We start from the raw sequence: 24,426 nt of genomic DNA, 5'->3' as shown, positions 1-24,426 counted from the left end.
GCCATCAAACCACGTCCGAGCCTGCCAGACCAAAGAGGAAGAAGACGACGCAGAATCCTGCGTCATCAACAGGCGCCTTCAAAACTGTTGTAGCGGGAATTTCTCAGCCGTTTTTTTTTTTTTTTTTTTTTGTGTGTGTGTGTGTGTGTGTGTGTGTGTGTGTGTGTGTGTGTGTGTGTGTGTGTGTGTGTGTGTGTGTGTGTGTGTGTGTGTGTGTGTGTGTGTGTGTAAAGGACTGAGGAGTTTTGACTTTTAATCAAAGTGAGTGTTTATTTATTTATTTTTTTTATTAAACCACTTTTTAATTCCTCTGTGAAGCGCTTATGACGTGTCCGTGTTCACGTTGTTTTTATAGCTGCTCGTTAGCAACCCAGCTAACGTTGCGTTCGCTTTCGTTACTTCCGTGTTTTGTTTTGTTTTGTTTCCACGTGATGTTTTTCATATATTTGTTTAAGTTATCTTTAGCGCGCTGACCGCCATCTTCTCTGTTCTTCAGGCGGTTCGTCGTCATGACGCAGAGGAGAAGCTCCCAGAACAAAGTAAGTACTGAAGTACCGAAGTACTGAAGTACCTTTTCAAAGAGGACATTCTGTCAGATAAACACCCCCCCCATCCCCCCCAACACCCTTCATCCCCCCCCAACACCCCTCATCCCCCCCAACCCCCTTCATCCCCCCCAACACCCTTCATCCCCCCCAACACCCTTCATCCCCCCCCCAACACCCCTCATCCCCCCCAACACCCTTCATCCCCCCCAACACCCTTCATCCCCCCCAACACCCCTCATCCCCCCCAACACCCTTCATCCCCCCCAACACCCTTCATCCCCCCCAACACCCTTCATCCCCCCCAACACCCCTCATCCCCCCCAACACCCCTCATCCCCCCCAACACCCTTCATCCCCCCCAACACCCTCATCCCCCCCAACACCCTTCATCCCCCCCCAACACCCTTCATCCCCCCCAACACCCTTCATCCCCCCCAACACCCTTCATCCCCCCCAACACCCTTCATCCCCCCCAACACCCTTCATCCCCCCCAACACCCTTCATACAATGAAACTGGATGGAAATTTCGCCAAAAGTAGGCGGAGCTTAAATGGATCTGGACGATAATAATCATAAACTTTATTTGAATTGCACTTTATATACAAGAAATGCAGCTCAAAGTGCTTTACAGCAAGAAAGTTACATAAAACCAGATTGAAAGGAACATTTAAAAACAGAAAAGAAATGAGATGCAGAAGAACGGATGCGCTGTAACTTGTAATGTTTTAATGATTGTTTTTTATGTTTTAATAGTTCTTAATTGTTTTTAAATGTCCTTTTCTTTTTCTTGATTTTTTTTATGAAGCACTTTGAATTTCCTTGTTGTTGAAATGTTCTCTACAAATAAACTTGCCTTCAGGCAATCACACATAAAGAAGATTTAAACTAATTAAACTGTAATTAAACTAAACTTTCTTGGAAATTATGGGAAATCAACGGCAAAATTATGGATCCATTAAATGAAGCAACAGTTGAATAGTTGTTTTTTTTTTTCCATATTCCCACCACAGTCGAGACTCAGTTGACGAGTTGTTGTTTTTAGACAATTTGATAAAAAGTTTCGGCCGACCTTTATTTCTCCACGCAGAAGCAGCAACCCGTCGCCACGGCGACTCAGGAGGACGAGGACGACGTGACCTTTACCCAGCCGAGCACGTCTCAGGTGCAGAGAGGGCTGCAGAAAGTCACGCCGGCGCAGGTCGACCTGAAGGTGACCTCAACGTGATGTTTTTAAAAAAGCTCAATGAAGTAAAGAGATTTTCTCTCGCTGACCGCCTGTCTGTTTGTCCGTCTGTCTGTCCGCCTGTCTGTCTGTCTGCCTGTCTGTCTGTCCGTCCTGCAGACTGCTGAGGTGGTGCAGTACTTCCTGGTGAAGGACCAGAAGAAGATCCCGGTCCGTCGAGCAGGTACAGTTTTATTTATGAGACACGTTTAACCTCAACAGACGTCGACCGAAGAGCCGCGTATTATCATTTAGGATTGAAACGGAAATAAGCAATAAGAAAACAATGAAATCAAATATTTAAAATTAAGATTTAAACCAAAAGTGAAACACATGAAATAGTGAATTGTGAAAAAAAAAAAAAGGTTTTGACCGTTAATGAGGAACAAAATAAAGTTGAATCAGCAGCAGGAGTCGCGTCATCGAGACATATTTTGTGTTTTATGAACCGTCGTTTTGTTTTGTTTTGTTCTCCAAAAGCTGTAAATCAAAGATATTAGTTATTTTTTAGTTCTTCGTCTCTTTTCCAGACCTGGTGAAGAACGTGGTGAAGGAGTACCGGAACATCTTCCCGGAGATCCTTCGGAAAGCGACGCGGACGTTCGACGAGGTTCGTTTCAGTCCGTCTTGAAAGCGGATCGGAACCACAACTCAGCTGGACGTCAAAATGTTAAAAAATATGTTAAAAAAAATCTTCCTCTCTTTCAACCAGGTGTTCGGTCTGAAACTGGTAGAAATCGACACCAAAAATCACATTTTCATCCTGGTTAATAATCTGGAGACGGCCGAGGGGGCGTCGCCCATCACGTGAGAACCTGTTATTCGTACTTTGGCGTTGATTTGTAAATGAATTGTTTTAAATAAAACGTCCTTGTTTTTGTGTCTCGGCGTGCAGCAGCCCGACCAATCCGAAGACGGGACTTCTGTTCGTCATCCTCAGTGTGATTTTCATGAAAGGAGGCGCCGTCAGAGAAAGTGAGTGTCGGCCGCCTCCGACGGGCTTTTCAACATATTAGTTTTTTATCTGGTTCCAACAACAACATGAACTTTGTGCACAAAAGCATCTTTTTTTTTCTTTCTTTTTTCTAGATCTCATCTGGAACACGTTAAAGAAACTGAGGGTCGACTCCGGGTAAGAAGAGACGATAAATATCAACAGGATAATTCTAATTTGATGGAGGCACAATGTTATTTTTTTCCCACACAAATTAATCGTAGGGATTACGATGAAACGTCATTACAAATAACGACTTTCTATCCGTACGGACTTTAAACAAACTTAAAAAAAAAAAAAAATAGCAAAAAAAGTGAACTGCGTAGCATCAGCAGGTCAAAACACACATGCTCACTTTAATATATACATCTTATTAAATCACGATATTATCGAGCACCTTCAATGTTTCTGAAGGTTTTTTTCCGTTGTGGTGAAATCTCTGCAGACGGAAACACGAGCTGTTCGGCGACGTGAAGAAAGTGGTCACGGAGGAGTTTGTGCGTCAAAGGTAAGAAAGGGAAACATCAGCTTCATCCCGATAACTCAGCCGTATGATCGACGGGGAGGTCGCCGGTTGAAGTCCGGCTCGGCCCGCCTGGCGTCGACCTGTAACTGGTGTGATCAGAGCCGCTGTCTGTCAGACCATAGACTTCGGTTTATACCACACCACAGAGCAGCAGGAGAGAGGAAGAGACCCAGACCACCGCAGCACAGCGGGCTGGACCACAACTCTCTCCAACAGCATTAAACATGTCAGACTGGTTTTATGTTTCATCTCATGAAAGAGGAAATAAACATTCACATCAACTAAAGTTATTTCAGGGTACTTAACACAGTAAAGTCCTGACAACAGCATTTTAAAGAGGAACCCAATAATTCAACAATTCCTACGAGCTGCTCGGAGGAAAAAAAATAAATAAAAAAATCACTAACAGGAAGAAAAACCTCCAACAGAAGGAAGGAAAAACTCAACTGCACCACGTCTTGTAACAACAACAATTAGTTGATTAATCAACTAGTTGATCAACAATAAAAAATAATCGCCAACTATTTTGATAATTGATTCGTCACTTTTTAAGAAAAGAAAAGTTAAATTCTCATTTGAGCTTGTTAAATGTGAATATTTCCTGGTTTCTTCAGTCCTCTATGATGTTAAACTAAATAAGATCGACTAAATTTTTTTCCATCAGTTTAACATTTTAACTGGAAATTTGACCCCTCAAACTGGCCCAGGTTGAGGGGTTGATTAACTTCCTTACTGCAGGAGAACGTTTCCCATGAGGCCTCGCTGACCAGCTTCTCGTTGTAGGTATGTGCAGTACGAGCGGATCCCTCACACGGAGCCCGTCGAGCACGAGTTTCGCTGGGGACAACGCGCCGACCTGGAAGTGTCAAAGGCCAAAATCCTGGAGTTCGTGGGTAAAGTAAGTGTCAGAAGCAGGAAGCAACAACCTTCATGAGGAAGTGTTCAGTGTCGTCTCAGCATCAACATCAGCACCCGAGTTGGTACGCTGGCACGTGAACATTCGTGACTTTAATCGCGTACCTGAAACTGAAGCAGAGAAACATCAGATTACAGCAGAGTGTTTCTGAGCCCATGCAGTGATTTCCACTACAGAATTGTGGCTGTCCTCAGAGTTTTGGGTCACTTATAATTTCTTTTGGGACTACGGCGAGGTTCTCGCCCGTTTTTGACACGCTGTGAGCGTGTTGTCATGTTTGGAGAACCCTGTTGCCATGGCGCCACAGTTCAGGCAGTTTTGTTGTTCTCTGGGTTTTCAAAAGATGCAGCAAGAAGACAGGAAACTGAAACAAACTGACAAAAAAAGAGGGAAGAAGAAGAGCACAGACTAAAACACTGGGGAGGGAAGGACAACGAGGGACAGGTGAAACTAATCATGCAGAAAAGAAGTCCAAACTGAAAGTGCTGATGTTGATCTCAAGAGATGAAACCTGGAGAACTTCCTCGTGAAGGTTGTGTGAACTTCTATGTTTTCAATCCGAATCATTTCTAGCTAACGATTCGTTGTTTTGATCTCAGGTGTTTGAACAAGACCCTCAGAGCTGGAGTCAGCAGTACAAAGAAGCTCACTCCTCCGCCTCCTCCAGCCAGGCCAGCACCAGCACCCAGAGATGACTGCACCCCCACCCCCTCTCTGCTCCCACCCTCAACCCCCCCGCCCACAGTAGAACACTTTGAATTTATTTATTTTGGAGAAGCTGCTTGTTCTCCTTCTGAATTTGCCATTTTTACTATTACAGCACGAGGCTGAAAAACTCCTAACCTCATTTCATTCTGTAAATACTTTCATAAAAACACCAAACAAACAGTTTAGGTATCCATTTTTGTAATTATTTTATTGCCTGGAAAGGTAACAATTATTTCTTCAAAGTTCACAAAATAAAATATGATATATAATATTGCATTGATTAAGTGTTTTCATTGATTGTTTTTATATTAGTTTTAACCGTCGCTACAGATTCAGAGCTTTTCTCGGACACACTGGCACGACCGCACATTTTACACACAAAAGACAAGAACCCAACATGTGTTGTTGTTTTTCTGATGGAGACGCTGGTCACATGGTGCGGACATAAGGACATGCATTTATTTACACGTGCTAGCATCCCTTTTTTTTTTTCTACTTAAGGATCACCTGAGGAAAAAAATACATTTTCTGTTGCTACCTCGGGTCAAATTAAAGACAACAATGAGGAACATCAGCGTGTTAGCTAGCTGGGTATCTTTAGGTTTTCTGGTATCATGAAGACGGCTCACGTAAAAAAAACAAAAGTACGGGACTTTAAAATAAAAATCCGTTACATTCAGGACTTCTAATGAATGAGGGATTATTTTCAGATGGACCTCCAGAAAACTAAGAAGAAGGAGTGACTTTAGCTAACAACACCGAGATAACTGATGGACACATTTTATTCACTTTGGATTTGATGACAGAAGTTGAATGGGAGTCTATGGAGCCGGAGGCTTTTTGGAGCCGACCTCTAGTGGCACTCGCTGGTATTGCAGCTGAAGACACTTCTGGATCAGAACCATTTTACAAACCTGAAGCTACGAACATTTTTATATCCAGTCTGTATTGAAACTCAAAAAGCTGTAAACAACAGACCAATCAATGACCACTGCAGAGTTTCTAGACTCCTCCTTCCAACCCCTTCGATATTTGCTAGCGTTGCTACACTTGTTCGTATCGCCTCGTCCAGCTCTACCACCGCCGCCATAGTTGGAGCTACATTTAGAAAATAAACGTCTCACTTTTCCGTTATAAAATAATCAGATTTCACAGCAGGTATTATCGTTTAATTTTATGCGATTTTAAAGTACCGCACTCAGTCGTGATTATGAAGTTGCGTCTTAAACGTGAACACGCTCGTAGCAAAAAAAAAAAAAAAAAAAAAAAAAAAGTCGTCAGAGCCACAAAATAAAATACGACTTCATGATACCAGTTATCAGGATCGCTGATGTTCAGCTCAGTTATTCCAAGAGAACCTAAACAGATCCAGATAAACCGGATCACAACACCTCATCTAAGTTTCACAATCAGTTACCTTTGACAATTTTTCTTATTAGAAAAAAAAAGAAAGAAGTATTGCAACAAATCCCCTCATGTTTCTTATTAAGATGACCCACGTCAGTTAAAAACACAGCGAGTGTGTGTTACTGTGTATGGAGGGTGCATAGAGTAGTCATGTATATCTGAATTATGAGGCACATCATGGTATCGGGCAGTTAAAAGGGCCACGTGTTACACCTCCAGTTATAAAGCCCCTTTCTCCACTGACGGTACCGAATCGACTCACTTTGTTTCAGGTAGAAGTTCTCGTTAGTACCTGGTACCGTTTTTGGTTTCACCTCCGTCGAGGTTCCGAGGGAGCCGGACAGGTGAGGTGAAAACACAGCTGGCCCCCGTGTGGTTGACCAGCGAGGCCGACCAACCGCGACATCGCCCGTTCTGAAGCCTCGAGTTTTGGCATTTCGGGCCGTCACCAATATCGCTATTTTAGAACTGCCAATGACCATATTTGGACGAGCTGGGGGAGGTGGGGGGAGGAAGCTAAGCAATGGACCTGACTCAATCTGATTGGAAACACCCAACGACACTAAGCCCCCCCCCAGCCGCTCACCGATAACTGTAACCTGACTGTACCACAGGCCTGTCAATCAAACCAGACACGCCCCCCCAAAATGAGACTTTAAGATTCGACGGCGAGTCGAGTCGGAACCGGACTGGAAAAAGGAACTTTACTCCCCAAGGAAGACGCCCTGTTTTGCTCTAAAGGCCTGATTCCTCTCGAAGTCAGTCGTCAGTCGTTTTAAAGTCTCATGATGAGGATGTGGAAATAAACTCGATGCAAAGTGACTCCAAACTGCAGCCGGTTCAAGTTACAGGAACAGTTTGTCCTAAAAGAGATTTAACAGAAATAGCTTTTTATTTTGTCCTAACAACTCTAAATTTATAGTTTTTTTTAAATTCCCTGTGTACTTCAGAGTTTATACGAACCAAGTTGATTTAAATTTTAACTGTAATTCCCCCCAAAAATCCCCCGTTTCCTTTACGGCGCCAAGATGGAGGTCGGGAAGCATCCAGAGTTTCACACCCTAAATTCAAAAAATTGTAAGTACGCAAACTGAGTTGTGCCGTTTCCAGTCTTTATGCTAAGCTAAGCTAAAGGGATGCTCCATGTCTTTTTCTTTTTTATCTCGCTCTATAAGTCTCCTGAAAAAGGTCAAACTGTCCCTTTAAGGCTCATTTAGCTTCGTTAGTAAAGTCAGTGCTGTAACATTTCCCCCCCGCCCATCTTCATACAACAACTCGTAAACAAACCGAACCTGCGTACCGGCGTCGTTACGATGCTAATATATCGCGTACCTCTAAAGACAAAGATATCGTACGATAAAACGGCTCAAACGTCCCGAGTCAGCTCACGCCAACTAGATTTCACATTAGTACGAACACACCAGTCGGCGGCGGTTCCTCCGCGGTTTCTTCATCTCACAGACGTACGGCCGGGACGCTGCATTTTTAAAGTGCATTTTATAATGGAAATCGGTTGCTGTAGGAGAAATGTCTCAACAACGATCTCTGTGATTACTTAAATTTAAAAAAAATAAAAAAGGCCACTCTGCTTGTTGCGCGTCCTCCTCTAGATGTGATCGGGAACCGTCCCGAGAGCTTCGGCCGGTTCTCGGTCCACGTCGACGTTCTGAGGAAAAAAATAAATAAACGTACACAGTCTATCCGATGAATTTATTTCAACTATTAAATTTATAGTTCCTTTAAAAAGGATTCAATAATATTTTCAAAGTCGTATTTTTGTTTATGTTTGAGTTGTTCACTGTAAAACCTTCCGATCGATAACTAAATACTGTGAAAGAGTCGAAACGCTCAGTTCACACCAGAAATACACAGCTTGTATTCAGCAGCAGTGCCGTTTGGACTTCCTGTAAGTTTGTGATGTCATAAATCCGCCCTCAGCACGGCTCCCACACAGCAAACGTCCTGCCCTCCTCGGCTTTTAAAAAAACAAATATATATATATATATTTATTTATTTCACTGACCTCCGGTCGGTCCCTGTGCGTGTTGACGGCTTCGATGTTGAGGAAGACGGACTCCACTTTACAACCTGAGAGGAACAAGACAGTTTTAATGTTCATGTCTCATTGAAAACTGTTTCTACAGAGTCTTTGGTCAAGTATTGAACTACATATTCTATATTATAATACAATGAATCAGCGTTAAGGAGGAGACTGACCGTAGGCGACGGGAGTGAGCTTCAGGACGGTGTGGAGAGGACACTTCAGGTACGGCAGCTCAACTGACACAAAAAAAGTCTTTAGTTTCAGCATAATACAGAAACTGGTAAAAAAAAACGTTTCAGTTATTTCCATCAGATCTGAAGCGTATTTTTCAGCTTTTTTTCTTTTCTGTTTATTAAATAAAAGAGTGAAAAGAGAAAACAATAATATGTACAAAAAACAGACAAACGAAGTGTATTATTTGGTCATTTCATACTTGTAAAACAAATTAAATATTTTTTCGTTAAAAATATTTAGTATTTAGTTGAGTCAGTTTATTTCAACAACACATTTAAACTCAACAGTTGTCCAAACTGCTGCTAGACATGAACACAACAAATTAGGCTACGTGAGCAGACATTAATTATAGACATTTTTTAAATTGAGACTAATCTGAAAGTGTAGTGAAGTTGCTTTTATACAGAATCGATGCTTTAGTGAGTATCCGTGGCAACAGGACGGTTTACTGTATGAGGGTCAAAATCAATGTGGCTTTTTGTGGAATTTATCAAAAACTGATTTTTAGAATCTTACTGAACTTATCCTTTAAGGAAAAACTTTTTTTTTTACTCTAAATCAAAGTATTTTTTTCCTCACTGGAGCTCTTGTCCAGGAAGTAGGCCAGCAGACACCTCATGACGGCCTGGTGACAGATGACCAACACGTTCTCCTGCCTCTCCAGCTCCATGATGACCGGCTCCAGACGCTGCACCAGGTCCTCGTAAGACTGGTGTACACACACACACACACACACACACACACACACACACACACACACACACACACACACACACACACACACACACACACACACACACACACACACACACACACACACACACACACACACACACACACAATGAATCCTCCAGTTCAGATTCTGTCCGCCCCCAAAAACAGGTCTTCTTGAATCTTCTTTTCTAATGAATGAGGGATTATTTTCAGATGGACCTCCAGAAAACTAAGAAGAAGGAGTGACTTTAGCTAACAACACCGAGAGAACTGATGGACACATTTGATTCACTTTGGATTTGATGAGAGAAGTTGAATGGGAGTCTATGGAGCCGGAGGCTTTTTGGAGCCGACCTCTAGTGGCACTCGCTGGTATTGCAGCTGAAGACTTTTCTGGATCAGAACCATTTTACAGACCTGAAGCTAAGAACTCTTTTATATCCAGTCCGTGGTCTCAACATCTTATTTTAGGAGGATTAAACAGTATTAATTTCCTCATTGAAAAATGTCTCAACATAAAGCCGTCCAGAAACATCCGGTTCCACTCACCTCTCCTTTCGGGTAGCGGTAACGATACTTGTCTTGGTCCCTGAGTGCAAACTCTTCTGGGTAATTGTCCTGAATCTCCTCGTACGTCATGTCCTCACAAACCCCCTGAGACGACACACAAAGTCAAAGTCAAGAGATAAAACAGCCGGTCGCAACGTCTGTAGACTCATTAAATCCGACGTAGGTTTTGTCCTTTTTCCGGGACTCACGGCATCGATCTCGTTGAGCGCCTTCCACTGCTCGTACTGGACGCCCAGCGCCTCGGCCGTCTGGATGGTCCTCCTCATGTGGCTCGTCCACACCTTCAGGTCGCTGATGCACTGGTCGCGCATGTACGTCCCCAGAGCGCTGGCGAACTGGGAGGCACGCGACCGGAGGCGGAGTTAAACCACAACCGAAACTGTGCGACGTGTGCAATAAAAAACAAACCAAAAAACACAACCCGAAGATCCTGACCTTTGCCCCACGAGTCGAAAGCCCGGAGTCCCCCCCGATGCGCCCCACGAGGTTGAGCTCGCTCTCCCCGTGGCGGGACAGGTAGATGGACCGCGGGGTGACGTGGATGTTCATGAGGTAGTAGACGATCCGGCTCTGGATGTGATCCTGGACCCGGTTCACCAGGTAACGGCTGCCCACGTTGAAGATTTTGATGTACGACAAGTTCCTGCAAAAAAACAAACACAAGATGGAAAATTAAAACAAAAAAAAATTAGGCCGATTGCAGAAGTGCCCTTAAAGCTGCAATACCACCGAGTGCCACTAGAGGTATAGACGCCTGTATTCATTTCACAATAAAAGCTGTCATTTCTAATTAAAAGCCAGCATTTCATATCAGGCCCCAGCAATATACTAAACTTTGAAATATTCTTGTACTTTTGAGAACTGAAATGTTGTGTTCTTTATTTAAATAACTTTATAGCGTGAGGTTAGTCTTTCTTTTTTTACTGTAGAAATTTTGTCTAACATTCAACGATTTTGCAGATAATGCTGGTGAACACCACAACATGTGAATAATGGACTTCAAGCTCATAAAACTCCTCATAAAACCATAAAATATAATTTTGTCATTCTTGTTTTTTGTACAGATTAAACAAACAAGATATAACGGAGGTCACTTGTGAGGCAATATTTACTGACCGAACAATCTGCTTATGTAACACCAGAAAAAATGTCCTTAAAATGCCAAACTATACTTTTAAGCTTAGTTTATGGCTAATAAAATAAAAAGACAAAGTCCAGTCTACTGAAGACAGAGGAGACCTTGGCTTGGCACGGCACTACACCACACCCCCACCCTCCCCCTCCCGGGCACTTCCTGTCCGCCTCGCCGCAATAAGAGACACCCTGCCGTGTTCGTGTCCGACGTATCGGATGCCGTCACCTGTCCTTGGTGTCGTCGAGGGGAACGTAGGTCAACTTGTAACATTCGATCCTCTTCAGGAAGTCGGTCACGGCCTCCTCTTTGTCGCAGTCCACGTAGTCCGGGCTGCTCAGCTTCACTTGCTGTTCAGAGGAAGAAGAAAGAGCTCGGATAAAATGCATCTTTATTTTTGTAAAAGGTTTCATACGCACAGATGGCTGGAAATAAACTGTGAAACCAGAAGACAAGCAGCAGGAGAAGCTGTTCTCCATATGTGCAAAACTGTCAGGACACACGTGACCTGGCAGAGAGCGATCGTCCGTTCCCACGACAACCATCGCTCTCTGGCTCTTCCACTCACTTTAATGTTCGCCGCGATGATTTCCGGATCGTCGCATATCGACTCCACAAAGAAAACCTGCAGAGAAAGAAAAAAAAAAAAGGAGAGAAAGAAACTTGTTGCAGAAGTTCTTATTTATGAATTTTCATATTTATATATATATATAAAAAAATTTTTTAAAAAGCAACAAAACCTTGTAGCCGTTGTCTTTGGCGAAGCTGAGGATGACCTCTCGGCGCTCCATAGTCGTGTTGGTGGCGTCGAAAACCTGAAAGACACAAACGAAGAGAAGAATCTATTCAGAGTGAAAAATTAACAGCTGTGATTTAATGACTTCAGAAGACAAACCAAATTTATTTTACAAATGTTTGAAAAGATTTATAACTACTTCATTTGCGGCAAAAATCATAAAGCTGCAACAATTATTTTTGTATTGGCAATTATTTAATATAAAATGTTTTAAAAATGTCTCAAAACCAAATGACAAACTAAAAACTAAATATATTAACTTTATTGTCATATTTGACAGTAAAAACGTCTTTTTTAGGGTTAGTTACTAATTAACGACGAGATTATTTTCTAGAAAACTAATAAGAAGGAGTGACTTTAGCTAACAACACCGAGATAACTGATGGACACATTTTATTCACTTTGGATTTGATGACAGAAGTTGAATGGGAGTCTATGGAGCCGGAGGCTTTTTGGAGCCGACCTCTAGTGGCACTCGCTGGTATTGCAGCTGAAGACACTTCTGCATCGGAACCATTTTTCTACGAGCGGACCGAAACAGATCCGGACAACAAGCTGTAGGTTTACGTGATGAATCTCTTAACTAACCAGAGACGCCTGTATTCTGATTTTAATGTTATTATAACCATTTGATCTAGATTTTTTAAAAGAGAATAACGTTAACCTTTGGTTTGACTCACCACGACTTGACCCTGCTCTGTGGTGAAATAGTTGCACACGTCTTTCAGGGCGGCGACGGCGCACGCTCTGAGACCACAAACGGAAACAAACATTTCCCGTTTAGATTTACTCAGCGACATGTTCACACTTTTCTAGCGATGCGTTTGTGTCGCTCAGAGATGTGACATCACAAGTCCGAGAGTCCGGCGGTTCGTACTTGCGTATCGTCATGGCCTCGGCGTTGTCGGGTCGGAAGAACTCGAAGCTGTTGTAGGAACGCGTCGCGTCCCGTCTGTACTGACCGACGTTAAACACTGAAAAGAAGAGAGAAAAAAATGATTGCAGATCATCTTTAAACCTGATTATAATTGGTTTTTTTCAACCATATCTGGACGTAGCGATTGTTCAAAGTCGTGAAACTAACAGCTAACAAGGCTAAAGTGTTCGTTAGCAGCTACCTTTGGTCGTGACTCCGATCCAGTTCAGGTATCTGGTGAGCTTCTTGGAGATGTAGGTCTTCCCTCGAGCCGGGAGTCCCACCATCACGATCATGGTCGGGGAGTTGGTGAACTGCGGCACAGACGCTGAAACACACAGATAGCCAGAAGGCTAGTTAGCTTAGCACTAAAGGTGTCACTAGAGGCTCCAACAGACTCCCATTCAAAAGTTCTCTCCTGAAATACAAAGTCAGAAAAAGTTTTCCACGAGTTATTATATTGGTTCTGAAAACACCTCCAGCGTTCATTAAATATTAAGGACTCAAAAAGACCTGTTTTTGGGGGCGTGTCTGTTTGATTGACAGGCCCGTTGTGCAGTCATGTTACAGCTACCGGTGGGCGGGACTTAGCTCCTCCCCCCTTTCGTCCAAATATGGTCACTTCCTGCTCCCAAAAAAAAAAAAAAAAAAAAAAAAATATAGCGATGCAAAAACTATTTTTCAGATATATAAAGTTCTGCACCAGTGCTTTTGAATTAATGCTGAAATAATCGATGAGATATAATATAAGATTTGAGCTGCCTCGAATGACTCCGGTGAGAAAAAGTGATGAGCCGGAGAGAAGAGGAGGTCTCCCTCTGTTGGAAGCTGTGGGGACTGCAGCAATGCTACCGAGTGGTACGTCACTACACAAACCTGACAATAAGAAGGTTTTCATTTCGGTGTCTAATCAAGTCCACGTTTCTCACTTTTAAAAACACGACGATCAGCTTCGGTGGTTTTTAATCTTTGATAAGAAAGAGGAGAACAGACGGATTCGGCCGGCGAGTGTTTCCGACCCAGCAGTTGGTTTTTTTTCAGATGCAAACACTGTAATTTCAGTTAAATGCTGCAGCTGGTTGTCATTACGAGGAGCAGCAGGCCGAGACGACACAGTTCACAGCAAAGACGGGACCGGATTTTAAATCAGTTTTATTCAAGCTGATGCCGATCAGTTACAAAACTAATCTTCATATTCAGGGTTTAACGCCTCGTTTCTCTCCTGGTTTCATTTAAATAAAGATTTCTTTCCTCTCACCCGTGAATCATCTCACGACCTCTTAAGCTCTATCTCGTGACCTGTTTGAGAGGCCCTGACCGCCAGGTTGGACACCACAAGACTTTAAGTCAACAACCAGCTGCACAGTAAAAAAAAAAAAAAAAAAAAAAAGAAGCTGCTTCAGCACTGAAGATATTAACAATCGAATGATGTCAGACAGAAGAACGGACGTTTGTTCCCCTCGTCGCTGTCATGCTGCGTTATTATCTGGCAGCAGAGATTCAGCAGCAGGAACCAGCGTGACATGAACTTTGGGTTTTCAGGGTGAACGGCCGTCAGGTCTCCGACACGCCGACCGAACCATAAAAAAAAACACAAAATCTGCTTCTCAATAAAAAAAAAAAACACATCTGAAACCTCCATAAATACACAAGTATCAACACGTCAAACTAAAATCCAGTGTAGTGTAGTGTGTGTGTGTGTGTGTGTGTGTGTGTGTGTGTGTGTGTGTGTGTGTGTGTGTGTGTGTGTGTGTGTGTGTGTGTGTGCACTCACAGCCTCGCCGTTGGCTCAGCCTGCTCTTCAAGCAGGGAACCCAGGTCTTCTCCAGCGGGTTCTGAGTCAGTGGTCTTTGTTTTTGTGACATGGCTCCGACAGCCAGGTGTGCGTCTGTGTGTGCGTCTGTGTGTGTGCGTCTGTGTGTGTGTGTCTGTGTGTGCGTCTGTGTGTGCGTCTGTGTGTGTGCGTCTGTGTGTGCGTCTGTGTGTGTGTAACAGGAGCCAGACACGAAGAGGAGTGCTCCAGGTGAGTGTGCAGATTTTTGAACTTTCCTCATGGTGTGAATCAGAGTGGGCGGAGCTCGAGAGGTTTTTTTTGGCCCATCAGCACACCGGTTTTGGTTTTGCTGCAGGAGGACATCGCCGTCTGATTGGTCGGGCGAGTCGTCAGTCACATCGGCCCGGTGTGTCATCCACCAATCAGCATGGAGCAACTTGAAACTTTGACCCAGCGCGCAAGGAAGTGGTGTCATGTGACCAACTCCTAACAACCTGCGGTGAAGCAGCTTTGTTGTGATTGTGTGAAAGGGGTGTGTGTGTGTGTGTGTGTGTGTGTTAAAGGGGTGTGTGTGTATTGTAGTTTAATCCTCATCAATGCTTGTAAATGTCACATCACAGAGAGATCAATGACAAATCTGAGAAACAAAATTAACATGTTTTTTTAAAACTGTTTAATTATTTTTGTATGTGAAATATTACGCGTTTAAAAAAAAAAAGTGATCGTTTTATGTTTTGGAAGGAGATGGAAAGGCATCAACCAATCAGACGCCACGTCACAAAAACACGCATATCCTTTTTTTTTTCCTCCTTAATACTGTTTTTCATTTCTTAAAACGTTTATTTGTTTTTATTCCTTAATTGTTTCCATCTGATTACTTTTAATTCTGTTTTGATGTTTCTTCATATTGTTTACGAATATGATGCATAAATAAACGTGAATACGTGCTGAAGCGTTTCTCACGGCGACAGAAATACAGTCCGTTTACTTAGCGTGTGCTGCTGTTTGTTGCGTGTTGTTTTGGTGACACGTGAGAACAAACGTGTGTTCAGATCATCAGCGAGGAAAGTGAACACGGAGACACACTTCCTCTTCCTGCAGCTCAACTTCACTCCATTTTTCCACGACAGAAAAAAAACAAAGAAACTCCACATTAACAGGAAGAGGAACATTTTAGAGTTTCTACTGAACTTTATTTATTTATTTATTTAGAGCTGCAGTTATTTTAGTTAATTTTACAAACTCTTCTAAACTCAGATGCATTTCTGTATATTTTAAACTTTTTAATATTTTATAAAGTACTAAATGAGCTTCTTCTGTCGGAGTCTTTCTGGATCGTAAGTCCTTTTACTTTTGATATATTATGTATAGTTTGCTACTAATAATCTATATTTTTATTATTATTAAATTTAAACTTCTGATTTTGTTTTTAAAAACTAAAATTGATAAAGCGTTAACTGTTATCGCTATCTCTTCTTCTTTCGAGAAAGCAATAAAACGCAGCGCTAGCGCCACCTTCTGTTTTATCTGCGTTTTCTAGAACTTTCTTTCCCGTGAACACGCAACAAAAGCAAGCCGGCGTTTTTTTAAATTTACAAACTCCAAAGTTGATTTTAGAGAAACCTAAACGGATTAAAACGGAGGGAAAAATATGCGTTTGTGAATTTAGCCGGAGGAGGCTGTTTTACAACAAATCAGACAATAACAGACGTTCCTGCAGGGCTGCACGTGATGTCATGTCGTAGGACAAAATACAATATTCGCTGGGAACTATACGACGACACAGAAAAAGGAAAACAGAAAGAGACTCACTCAAACTGTAAACTTGAGCTCCAAAAAACGCCATTAAACTTAAAAAAAAAAAAAAAAAAATCAGGCTTTGGACAAATCTGATGACGTCCAACATCAAACTTACTTCATCTGGCCTTTGATTATTGGATGTACCGTCTGCTCGATGCTTCGCTCTCAAACCGCTGAGCGCAGCTGTGGCAGCCTGATGATCCGCGAGCTGCAGAGTTTTTAACTGCCGCTCGTTGTTTTGTTTATTTTTCGGAGTTACTCACGAGAACTTTTTGGCCGACGTCGTCGTCGTGTTTGCGCGTTTCGACCGAGGCATCTCCTCATCATGCTTTAACGAAGCATCGCAAGCAACACGGTCTTCTTCTCTCTATGTTGTCTAATGACGGTTGGCAAACAGCTTTTAGGTGCATTACCGCCACCTTCTGACAATAGTAGAGCATTACAACCAAGACCCATCGTTAGTTGTGATCTTCAACCAACTCCGAGTGAGCCGTTAGCCAACCACATTAAACAGCAAAACAGAGCTTCAACCGCTGACCGACGGATCTACGAGCTTTAATGTGGACAAATGTGAAATGATGAAACTGCCATGTAACCACGGTTACGACAGTTTGGTGTCCAACGACACATTTCCGGCCCCGGGACCCATCAGGAGGTTAAACACGGCCATGCAGCCGCCATCCGTTCCCTCACATGATCACCGAGTTGTTCCCCGGAAAATGTTTCATTATGCAGAAACATGTCTGCCAGCGTTCATGCAGAGTGTGTGTTAATGCGTTTGTGTGTGTTAATGTGTGTGTGTGTGTGTGTGTGTGTTAATGTGTGTGTGTGTGTGTGTGTAATGTGTGTGTGTGTGTGTGTGTGTGTTAATGCGTGTGTGTGTTAATGTGTGTGTGTGTTAATGTGTGTGTGTGTTAATGCGTGTGTGTGTTAATGCGTGTGTGTGTGTTGTGTGTGTTAATGTGTGTGTGTGTTAATGTGTGTGTGTGTGTGTTAATGCGTGTGTGTGTGTGTGTGTGTGTTAATGCGTGTGTGTGTGTGTGTGTGTGTGTTAATGCGTGTGTGTGTGTTAATGTGTGTGTGTTAATGCGTGTGTGTGTTAATGTGTGTGTGTGTGTGTGTTAATGTGTGTGTGTTAATGCGTGTGTGTGTTAATGTGTGTGTGTTAATGCGTGTGTGTGTTAATGCGTGTGTGTGTGGGTGTGTTTTAGTGTGTGTGTGTGTGTTTTAGTGTGTGTGTGTGCGTGTGTGTTTTATTGTGTGTGTGTGTTTTAGTGTGGGTGTGTTTTATTGTGTGTGTGTGTGTGTGTGTGTGTTTTAGTGTGGGTGTGTTTTATTGTGTGTGTGTGTTTTTGTGTGTGTGTGTGTGTTTTAGTGTGTGTGTGTGTTTTAGTGTGTGTGTGTGTGTGTGTGTGTGTGTGTGTGTGTGTGTGTGTGTGTGTGTGTGTGTGTGTGTTTTAGGTAGGTAGGTATATACTTTATTAATCCCCAAGGGGAAATTTTATTGTGTGTGTGTTTTAGTGTGTGTGTTTTAGTGTGTGTGTGTTTTAGTGTGTGTGTGTGTGTGTGTGTGTGTGTGTGTGTGTGTGTGTGTGTGTGTGTGTGTGTGTGTGTGTTTTAGTGTGTGTGTGTGTTAATGCGGAGACACAGCTTGACTGCAGGTTATTCCTGTTGTGTTACCGAATCAAAGACCTCACCTGTGCTCTCGCACCGCCGCCGCACCGGAGGCACGCGCTGCTGCTTGGACTCCATTTGTTTTTTTCTTCACGAGGAGACCCAGAAGCCACGTGGGTTGTTTTTCTCACAGGCAGGACTACACCCCCACCCTCACCCTCACCCCCACCCCCACCCCCTCCCCCTCCAAAAAAATAATGCCGAGGAGCAGCCATGCGTCCCTTTTAGCATGTAGCTTGCAGCCTCCTTCCGCTGCGCACGCGGCGGGACGACACAGGAGCGGCACACGGTGTACCGGCCGTCGGGCAGCTCCCAAAAAACCCGCTGCCGCGACATTACCACCATACTTACATAACGGTGCAGAATAGAGAGAGAGTGTGTGTGTGTGTGTGTGTGTGTGTGTGTGTGTGTGTGTGTGTGTGTGTGTGTGCGTGTGTGTGCGCGTGATAATCTGATTCAAATGTTTGCCTGGCTTTCAGCGGCAGCGATGATGAGCTTATCACGCGCTCTGATCAATGAGAGTGATCAACAGTTTGGCTCGCGCACGCGCACTCCGCCACCCGCACAAATGAATGAAATAAGAGGAGCGGTGTGAGGCTGAGCGCGCGTGTCATTACACAAGTGGTGCTGCTTTGACACCCTTGCGTGCACCGCCGTCAGCTGTGTGTGTGTGTGTGTGTGTGTGTGTGTGTGTGTGTGTGTGTGTGTGTGTGTGTGTGTGTGTGTGTGTGTGTGTGTGTCGCCGTCACTCACTGTGCGGCCGCTGGAACCGGAGCGTCCCCCCCGCGACCCCCTTCGTCTCGGCTCCGTCTTGCGCAATCGCCGCTCCGCTCATCCTTCAAAATCTATTCCTGGAGGACTATGTGCGTGCGCGCGCGCGCGTGTGTGTGCGTGCGTGCGTGTGTCCCCCGCCGTTGCTACGTTACTGTGGCGGCAGCGTCGCGTCGTTCGGGTAAGTTGCAGTTTGCAAAGAATAGTCCGAAATTGTTTGTCCTCCTCCTCCTTCCTCCTCCTTCCTCCTCCCTCCTCCTCCTCCTTCCTCCTTCCTCCTCCGCTGGCCGGTCACACGCACACGTTTACACGCACACATTTATGCACACATACACACACAGCGCGCACCGCCTGCGTCAGGAGAACGAGTCCTCCGGGTTAACCCCCTCGCGCCGCCCCTGTCCTACCTGAGCACGGTCCTCCTCCTCACGGATGCCGCGCGCGCTCACGTATTGTTTTGATACCGTGAAACTGTCCTACGGAGACTTAAAGGGGTTTTACACCAACCTCAGCTCACTGGTTTACAGGCAGGACAGTCACCAACAGCAGATTCAGTGTTTCTTGGCTCTTAAAGGGGGCGTGGTTTAACCCCCTCGTGCCCAAGAGCCCCCTAGTGGACGTACAAACTTCTTGTCCCGTAGTTTCACGTAACCTGCGTTACAATCGTAGTCTACATGTATAAAAAAGCGGACGTAGCAATCCGGGGTCTAAAAAAAAACGAGGTGATTGCCGAAGTGCCGTAAAGTGCAATACCACCGACGGCCCACTAGGGGCTGTCATGAAGTCAATACTGTTTTTCCACGAGTCATTATGGTGTTGTTAGTTAAAGTCACTCCTTCTTCTTAGTTTTCTGGAGGTTCATCTGAAAATAATCCCTCATTCATTAGAAAAGAAGATTCAAGAAGACCTGTTTTTGGGGGATTATAACTAAAATACACAGACACGGATAAAGTGATAGTTTAAGGTGTGAACTTCCTGCTCGACTGCATTCCACCATCTTAAACGTCATTATCAACGTTTAAAGCCACAAGCAGGCAGGAAGGTTTGACCTTTTTTAAAAGACAAAAAAAAAAGAAAAGAGAAAAATGTAAACTGGACCGTATGACAGGAAGTTTTTTTTTTTTTCATCATCGTTTCACAAGTCAGAGATAAACATGAAATTGGTTTTATCACTAAATGAAAACACTTGTGAACACACCATGAAAATATTTTTGTAATACCCCCTTGTGTCCACAGGGGTCACTGTTCAACAAAAGATCTATAAGCTGCGTTCTGAATCTGATACCTTATTTTACCGCGGCCCCCCTTACGAAGTATTGCATGCTTCGTCATGACGATGGGCCTTGAACTTTGACGCTCATATCCGTCGCGATCCGACATTTGAAATAAAAAGTTAAAAAAAAAGGATGCGATGAGACAGTTGGTTGGTTTTCAGGACACTATGCCCCGCCCACTTGACTGCATCCCAGGCATGTCAATCAAACCAAACATATCTGTGTGGGAGTCCTGATATCTGATGAATGCTGGAGTCTGTTGGAGACGGAGGCTTTTTGGGGGGCGCCCCCTAGTGGCCCTCGGGGTTATTACACCTTTAAGGCACTTCAGTTTATACGAAAGTTACGTCTACAACACACACACACACACACACACACACACACACACACACACACACACACACACACACACACACACACACACAGAGGATCTGTTCAGGATATGCATGTAGTCCATGTTTATTTGTTAGTTGACAGTCTGGGTTAGTTGGTCAGATACAGTACGGCGCACAACGCAACAAGCAGGTACAACATCAGCACACCTCAGTATTGCAGTACATCCCCCCTCCACCCCCCTCACCCCGTCCTGTAGCCTATATATATGTGTGTATGTAGGTCAACCCCCCCCCTCTTCTTCACACACACTCCAGCCCCCCCTCCCCCCAAACCCGGCCCCCCACCCCCCACCCGTCTATAATCTTCCCTGCTCGAAACCTGTGATACTGATTAATTTAATTGTGTAACTTACCGATCACCGTGACGACGACTATGACACCGTCGCCACTGTTTATAATATCACTGTTGTTGTTAGCAGTATTGTTATTATTTATACCTACATTTTTTTGTCTTTTTTAAATTATTTTAAATTATTTTTTTTGTTATTTTTTTTTACGAGGTGGTTCCCCCCCCCCCGCCTCCCCTCCACGTCTTTATACGTATAAAAGAAGGCTGCAACAGAGACAGACAGGCGGACAACAGGCGGATAAACAGTCGGCGTAGAGCAGCAGAGGGACGGCGAGGAGCGGCGTCGAGGTCCGACTGCCGATTATTACGAGGACACGCTTTGTGTTTCTGATTTTGTCTCAAGAGGGAAAAAAATATGACATCAAACAAACTGTTTTTGGAAAGCCGCAAATAAATCTGCTGTGATTTTATAAATCAGGGATGATTAATCAGCCTGTTTACTGTGAACGAGGTTGTTTCACGCTTATTTTTTGTCGCAAAAATCACAGAAAAAGACCAAAACAGACGCTGGCTGTGTGACAGATCTTATTCCTGCTGATTCTGTCATCGCCCATCATCTTTATCAAAGCGTGAAATGTTCTGTGTATATTTCACACTTCCTGATAATTATCAAACCTTTTCGAACGCATTAAACTTTTACATTTGTGAGGTGTTTTTAAAGATTTATGTCTCCAGTGAGACCCAACAGTCCAAATCAGTTTATCCAGATTGATTTTTAAAAGTCTGGACGGTAAACAAAAACAACAACAACAAAAAAAACACATTGAGAGGTGTTTTGAAACGCGATCCCAATCGGTCTCACGTTCGTCGTTACCACGGCGACCGATGCAGGAAAGGTCAGCGATGTCTGGACACGCCACATCCAATCCCAAAGATCTGGTTCCAGAAACAAATTTGGATTTCGCCTGCAGTCTGAACAAAGACTCAGAGCTCGGAGACGGTCGGTGAAAGCTCAAACACTGCAGAGTCCAAACGTGGATTCATCCGCCTCAGGAAATAGTCCCCGACGAATGCAGCCCGAAAGCCTCAGACGGTCGGGAAGTCAGAGATGTTGTTGGTGTTTGGTCTTTTCTTGGGATCCTCTGCTCCGCGAACACGACCGACAAACCTCGGCTCCGGAGTCCGAACGCACGGGAAGTCGTCCTTCGTCAGATTGAGTTCGTCAATCGCCGTCTGTCCGTCCGTCCGTCCGCTCGAAGGCGTCGACGTTGAAACCGTTCGGCTATCGAGGGCCGATGTTCCCGAAGATGTTCCCGAAGATGTTCCCGAAGATGTTCCCGAAGATGTTCCCGAAGATGTTCCCGAAGCCGCGTTTCAACTCCACGGAAAAAGAAAACAGCTCTGCCTCGTGCGAGGTGTATAAATGTTAACATTTATGACATAACTTCTTCATAAGCGAATATCATCTGCTGCATCTCTAAAGCGCTCTAAAAGAAAACTGGATGACGGGGAAGGAAGGGGAGGTGTGTGGGGGGGAGGGGGGGTTCTAGTCTTCTTCTAAATGTCTTCGGGGTTCTACGCGACACCAAGAGGAGGGAAAACCTAAAGAGGAGACGGCGGCGGGTCGTACGGTACAAAAGACGACGGCGCCGCGGGACAAAAACCAAACGGAGCAACGGAGAATACAAAAGAAATTTCATCATCTTATAAAAAAAAAAAAAAAAAAAAAAAGCAAATGGAAATGAAAAAGAAACGACAATCTCGAGGTTCTATTTACATTCAGAGGACGACATCATCGCGTTCTCTATTTCTGTCGACTCTTCCTCCTCCTCCTCATCCTCACGTGTTTTTTCTGTCCTTTTCGTCCTCCGTCCTCCCTCTCTTCTTCAGAGGGTCCGTTTTGCTACAGAGGACCGGCCCTTCGTATCGGTGTGTGTGTGTGTGTGTGTGTGTGTGTGTGTGTGTGTGTGTGTGTGTGTGTGTGTGTGTGTGTGTGTGTGTGTGTGTGTGTGTGTGTGTGTGTGTGTGTGTGTGTGTGTGTGTGTGTGTGTGTGTGTGTGTGTGTGTGTGTGTGTGTGTGTCACCTTCTCCTTCGGCCCTGAAGGTCGTGACGGAGGGAACGAAGCTTTGTGAAGCAGCTCGCGTTGAAAATATTTGGCATCTGTTACAGTGAAGGAAATGGCGACATCTGCTGGTCAAATCCAGGTACTGCGTTTTGAATGGATGAGTTAAAGGCTAAAAAAAAAAAAAAACATGCACGATAAAAACATGCATGAGACGTGGAACCGTGTTTCGGCGGTCGGTGGATTTTTTTCGTACGGTGACGTGACGCAATCGAAACATCGCGGTTCGGAAGAGTTATCGTAACATCACGTAAACGGAAAGCCCCGAGTTCAGACCGAAGATTCACAACGTGATGGTTTGAAACTTGCAGGCGCTCAAACTTCTTCAACCAAAAGCACCGAGACAAAACGAAAAGTTCTGACTGTAACTTGTGTCCCCCGGAGGAGAGGACGCCCTTCACCGGGTTTGTCGGGCTTTTTTTTTTTTCCATCGCTAGATAAAACTCGTAGCCTCTTAAAAACAATAAAGCGACAGCAAGCTACCAAACGAGAGGGCGGAGAACTTCAGACCGCACAACGAACGCTTCAACGAATCACCCTCGCGTTAAGTGGTAAAAGACAACCGAACGCAGAAACAGAAAACTTGCAGCGTTTCTGTATTTTTTTTTTTTTTTTTTGCGTATTTGTGGAAATTTGTCTCTCAGAGCCGCCATGATGTCCTGCACTTCAGGAGGAGGAGGAAGAGGAGACTCGACTGGACTCTCTTAAGGCAACAGGTCTCCCCTCGCTGCAGGTCAAAGGTCAGGGATGGAGCGCGTCAACAACCGCACGCATGAACGAACGGTCGCGCTTTAAAACGGTTCAGAAACGTCAAAACAAACAACAACAATCCTTCCCAGACGCATGCACGCAAAAACACAAATAAATAACGTGGAAACAAACGCACACATCTGGCGACTTCTGAAGTAAAAAACAAAACAAAACACAACAACTGAAAACTGTCATTCGTATAAAAGATTAACTTTAAATGTGTCGATAAAATAAAAACGAGACGTAAAATGTTTATACACGATAACGTAACGCGGTTTTGGTCGAAGATGAATGACGTAAACACTCTTCATCGCGTCAGCCGTCATCTTCCTCGCCCGGTCTGCACCAGCTGTTCGTGAAACCCTCAAAGCTCAACGCCAACTCCCGGATAGCTTTTCTTTTTTTACTTTTAACGGCTGTTCGGTTTCCATCAAAATGCTAACAAAGTCCGACTTCGATGAATACTTTACGATTAACATAATAATGTCATAGAAATGTGAAGCGGGTTTTTTTTTGTGGTAAAACAACATCAATAAGGCATCAAGGATAAAAACAAAAATACAATAAACAAAAAAAAAAAAACAAATACAAAATTAGAACTTAAACATCAGCGCTCTGGCTAGCTGCAGCTAGCTGGTGAGTCACGTTAACTTTAGCAAATTTACCCACTTTTACTTGTTTGTTTGACCTTATAAGTCATTTTTTTGGTCAGTTCACGTTAACTTGGTAGATCTCCAAAAAATGATACAGCCACCGAGTCCGATCATAACGACAAAAAAATCATAAGCAATGGTTGCTTAAGGCTAACTAGCCTAGCCTAGCAGGGTGGCGGTAGCAGATTTTTTATT

General features: G+C 44.0%; 2 protein-coding genes across 6 annotated transcripts; one reads left to right on the top strand and one right to left on the bottom strand.

Moving 5' to 3' along the window:
- The first annotated feature begins 233 nt into the window (after window positions 1–233).
- On the top strand, window positions 234–5,191 carry ndnl2 (necdin-like 2). The gene is made up of 11 exons (XM_069725838.1): window positions 234–261; window positions 497–539; window positions 1,637–1,759; window positions 1,892–1,955; window positions 2,302–2,381; window positions 2,484–2,578; window positions 2,667–2,746; window positions 2,861–2,903; window positions 3,211–3,273; window positions 4,075–4,189; window positions 4,807–5,191. The coding sequence occupies exons 2-11, from the start codon at window positions 510–512 to the stop codon at window positions 4,900–4,902; spliced, it is 789 nt and encodes a 262-aa protein (XP_069581939.1). The 5' UTR covers window positions 234–261; window positions 497–509; the 3' UTR covers window positions 4,903–5,191.
- LOC138637283 (6-phosphofructo-2-kinase/fructose-2,6-bisphosphatase 1-like) lies at window positions 5,105–18,983 on the bottom strand. 5 transcript variants are annotated; one of them, XM_069725830.1, is made up of 14 exons: window positions 18,730–18,983; window positions 12,931–13,056; window positions 12,690–12,786; window positions 12,493–12,559; window positions 11,757–11,831; window positions 11,585–11,641; window positions 11,245–11,366; window positions 10,320–10,527; window positions 10,073–10,219; window positions 9,864–9,968; window positions 9,180–9,309; window positions 8,540–8,602; window positions 8,346–8,410; window positions 5,105–7,988 (listed from the first exon to the last, which is right to left on the bottom strand). In XM_069725830.1, the coding sequence occupies exons 1-14, from the start codon at window positions 18,809–18,811 to the stop codon at window positions 7,929–7,931; spliced, it is 1,404 nt and encodes a 467-aa protein (XP_069581931.1). In that variant the 5' UTR covers window positions 18,812–18,983; the 3' UTR covers window positions 5,105–7,928. The 5 variants fall into 5 exon arrangements, with proteins under 5 accessions (XP_069581931.1, XP_069581932.1, XP_069581935.1 ...); XM_069725831.1 differs by lacking the exon at window positions 18,730–18,983 and adding an exon at window positions 18,000–18,105; XM_069725834.1 differs by lacking the exon at window positions 18,730–18,983 and adding an exon at window positions 14,503–14,628.
- Window positions 18,984–24,426: the final 5,443 nt, after the last annotated feature.

Source organism: Brachyistius frenatus, unplaced genomic scaffold, assembly GCF_029030835.1.
Source record: "Brachyistius frenatus isolate BFR_SWC_R1_liver_20210118 unplaced genomic scaffold, ASM2903083v1 Contig_453, whole genome shotgun sequence".
Taxonomy (NCBI): Eukaryota; Metazoa; Chordata; class Actinopteri; family Embiotocidae; genus Brachyistius; species Brachyistius frenatus.
The sequence above is the reverse complement of the archived record's forward strand: the minus strand, read 5'-3'. Positions and strand labels throughout refer to the sequence as shown.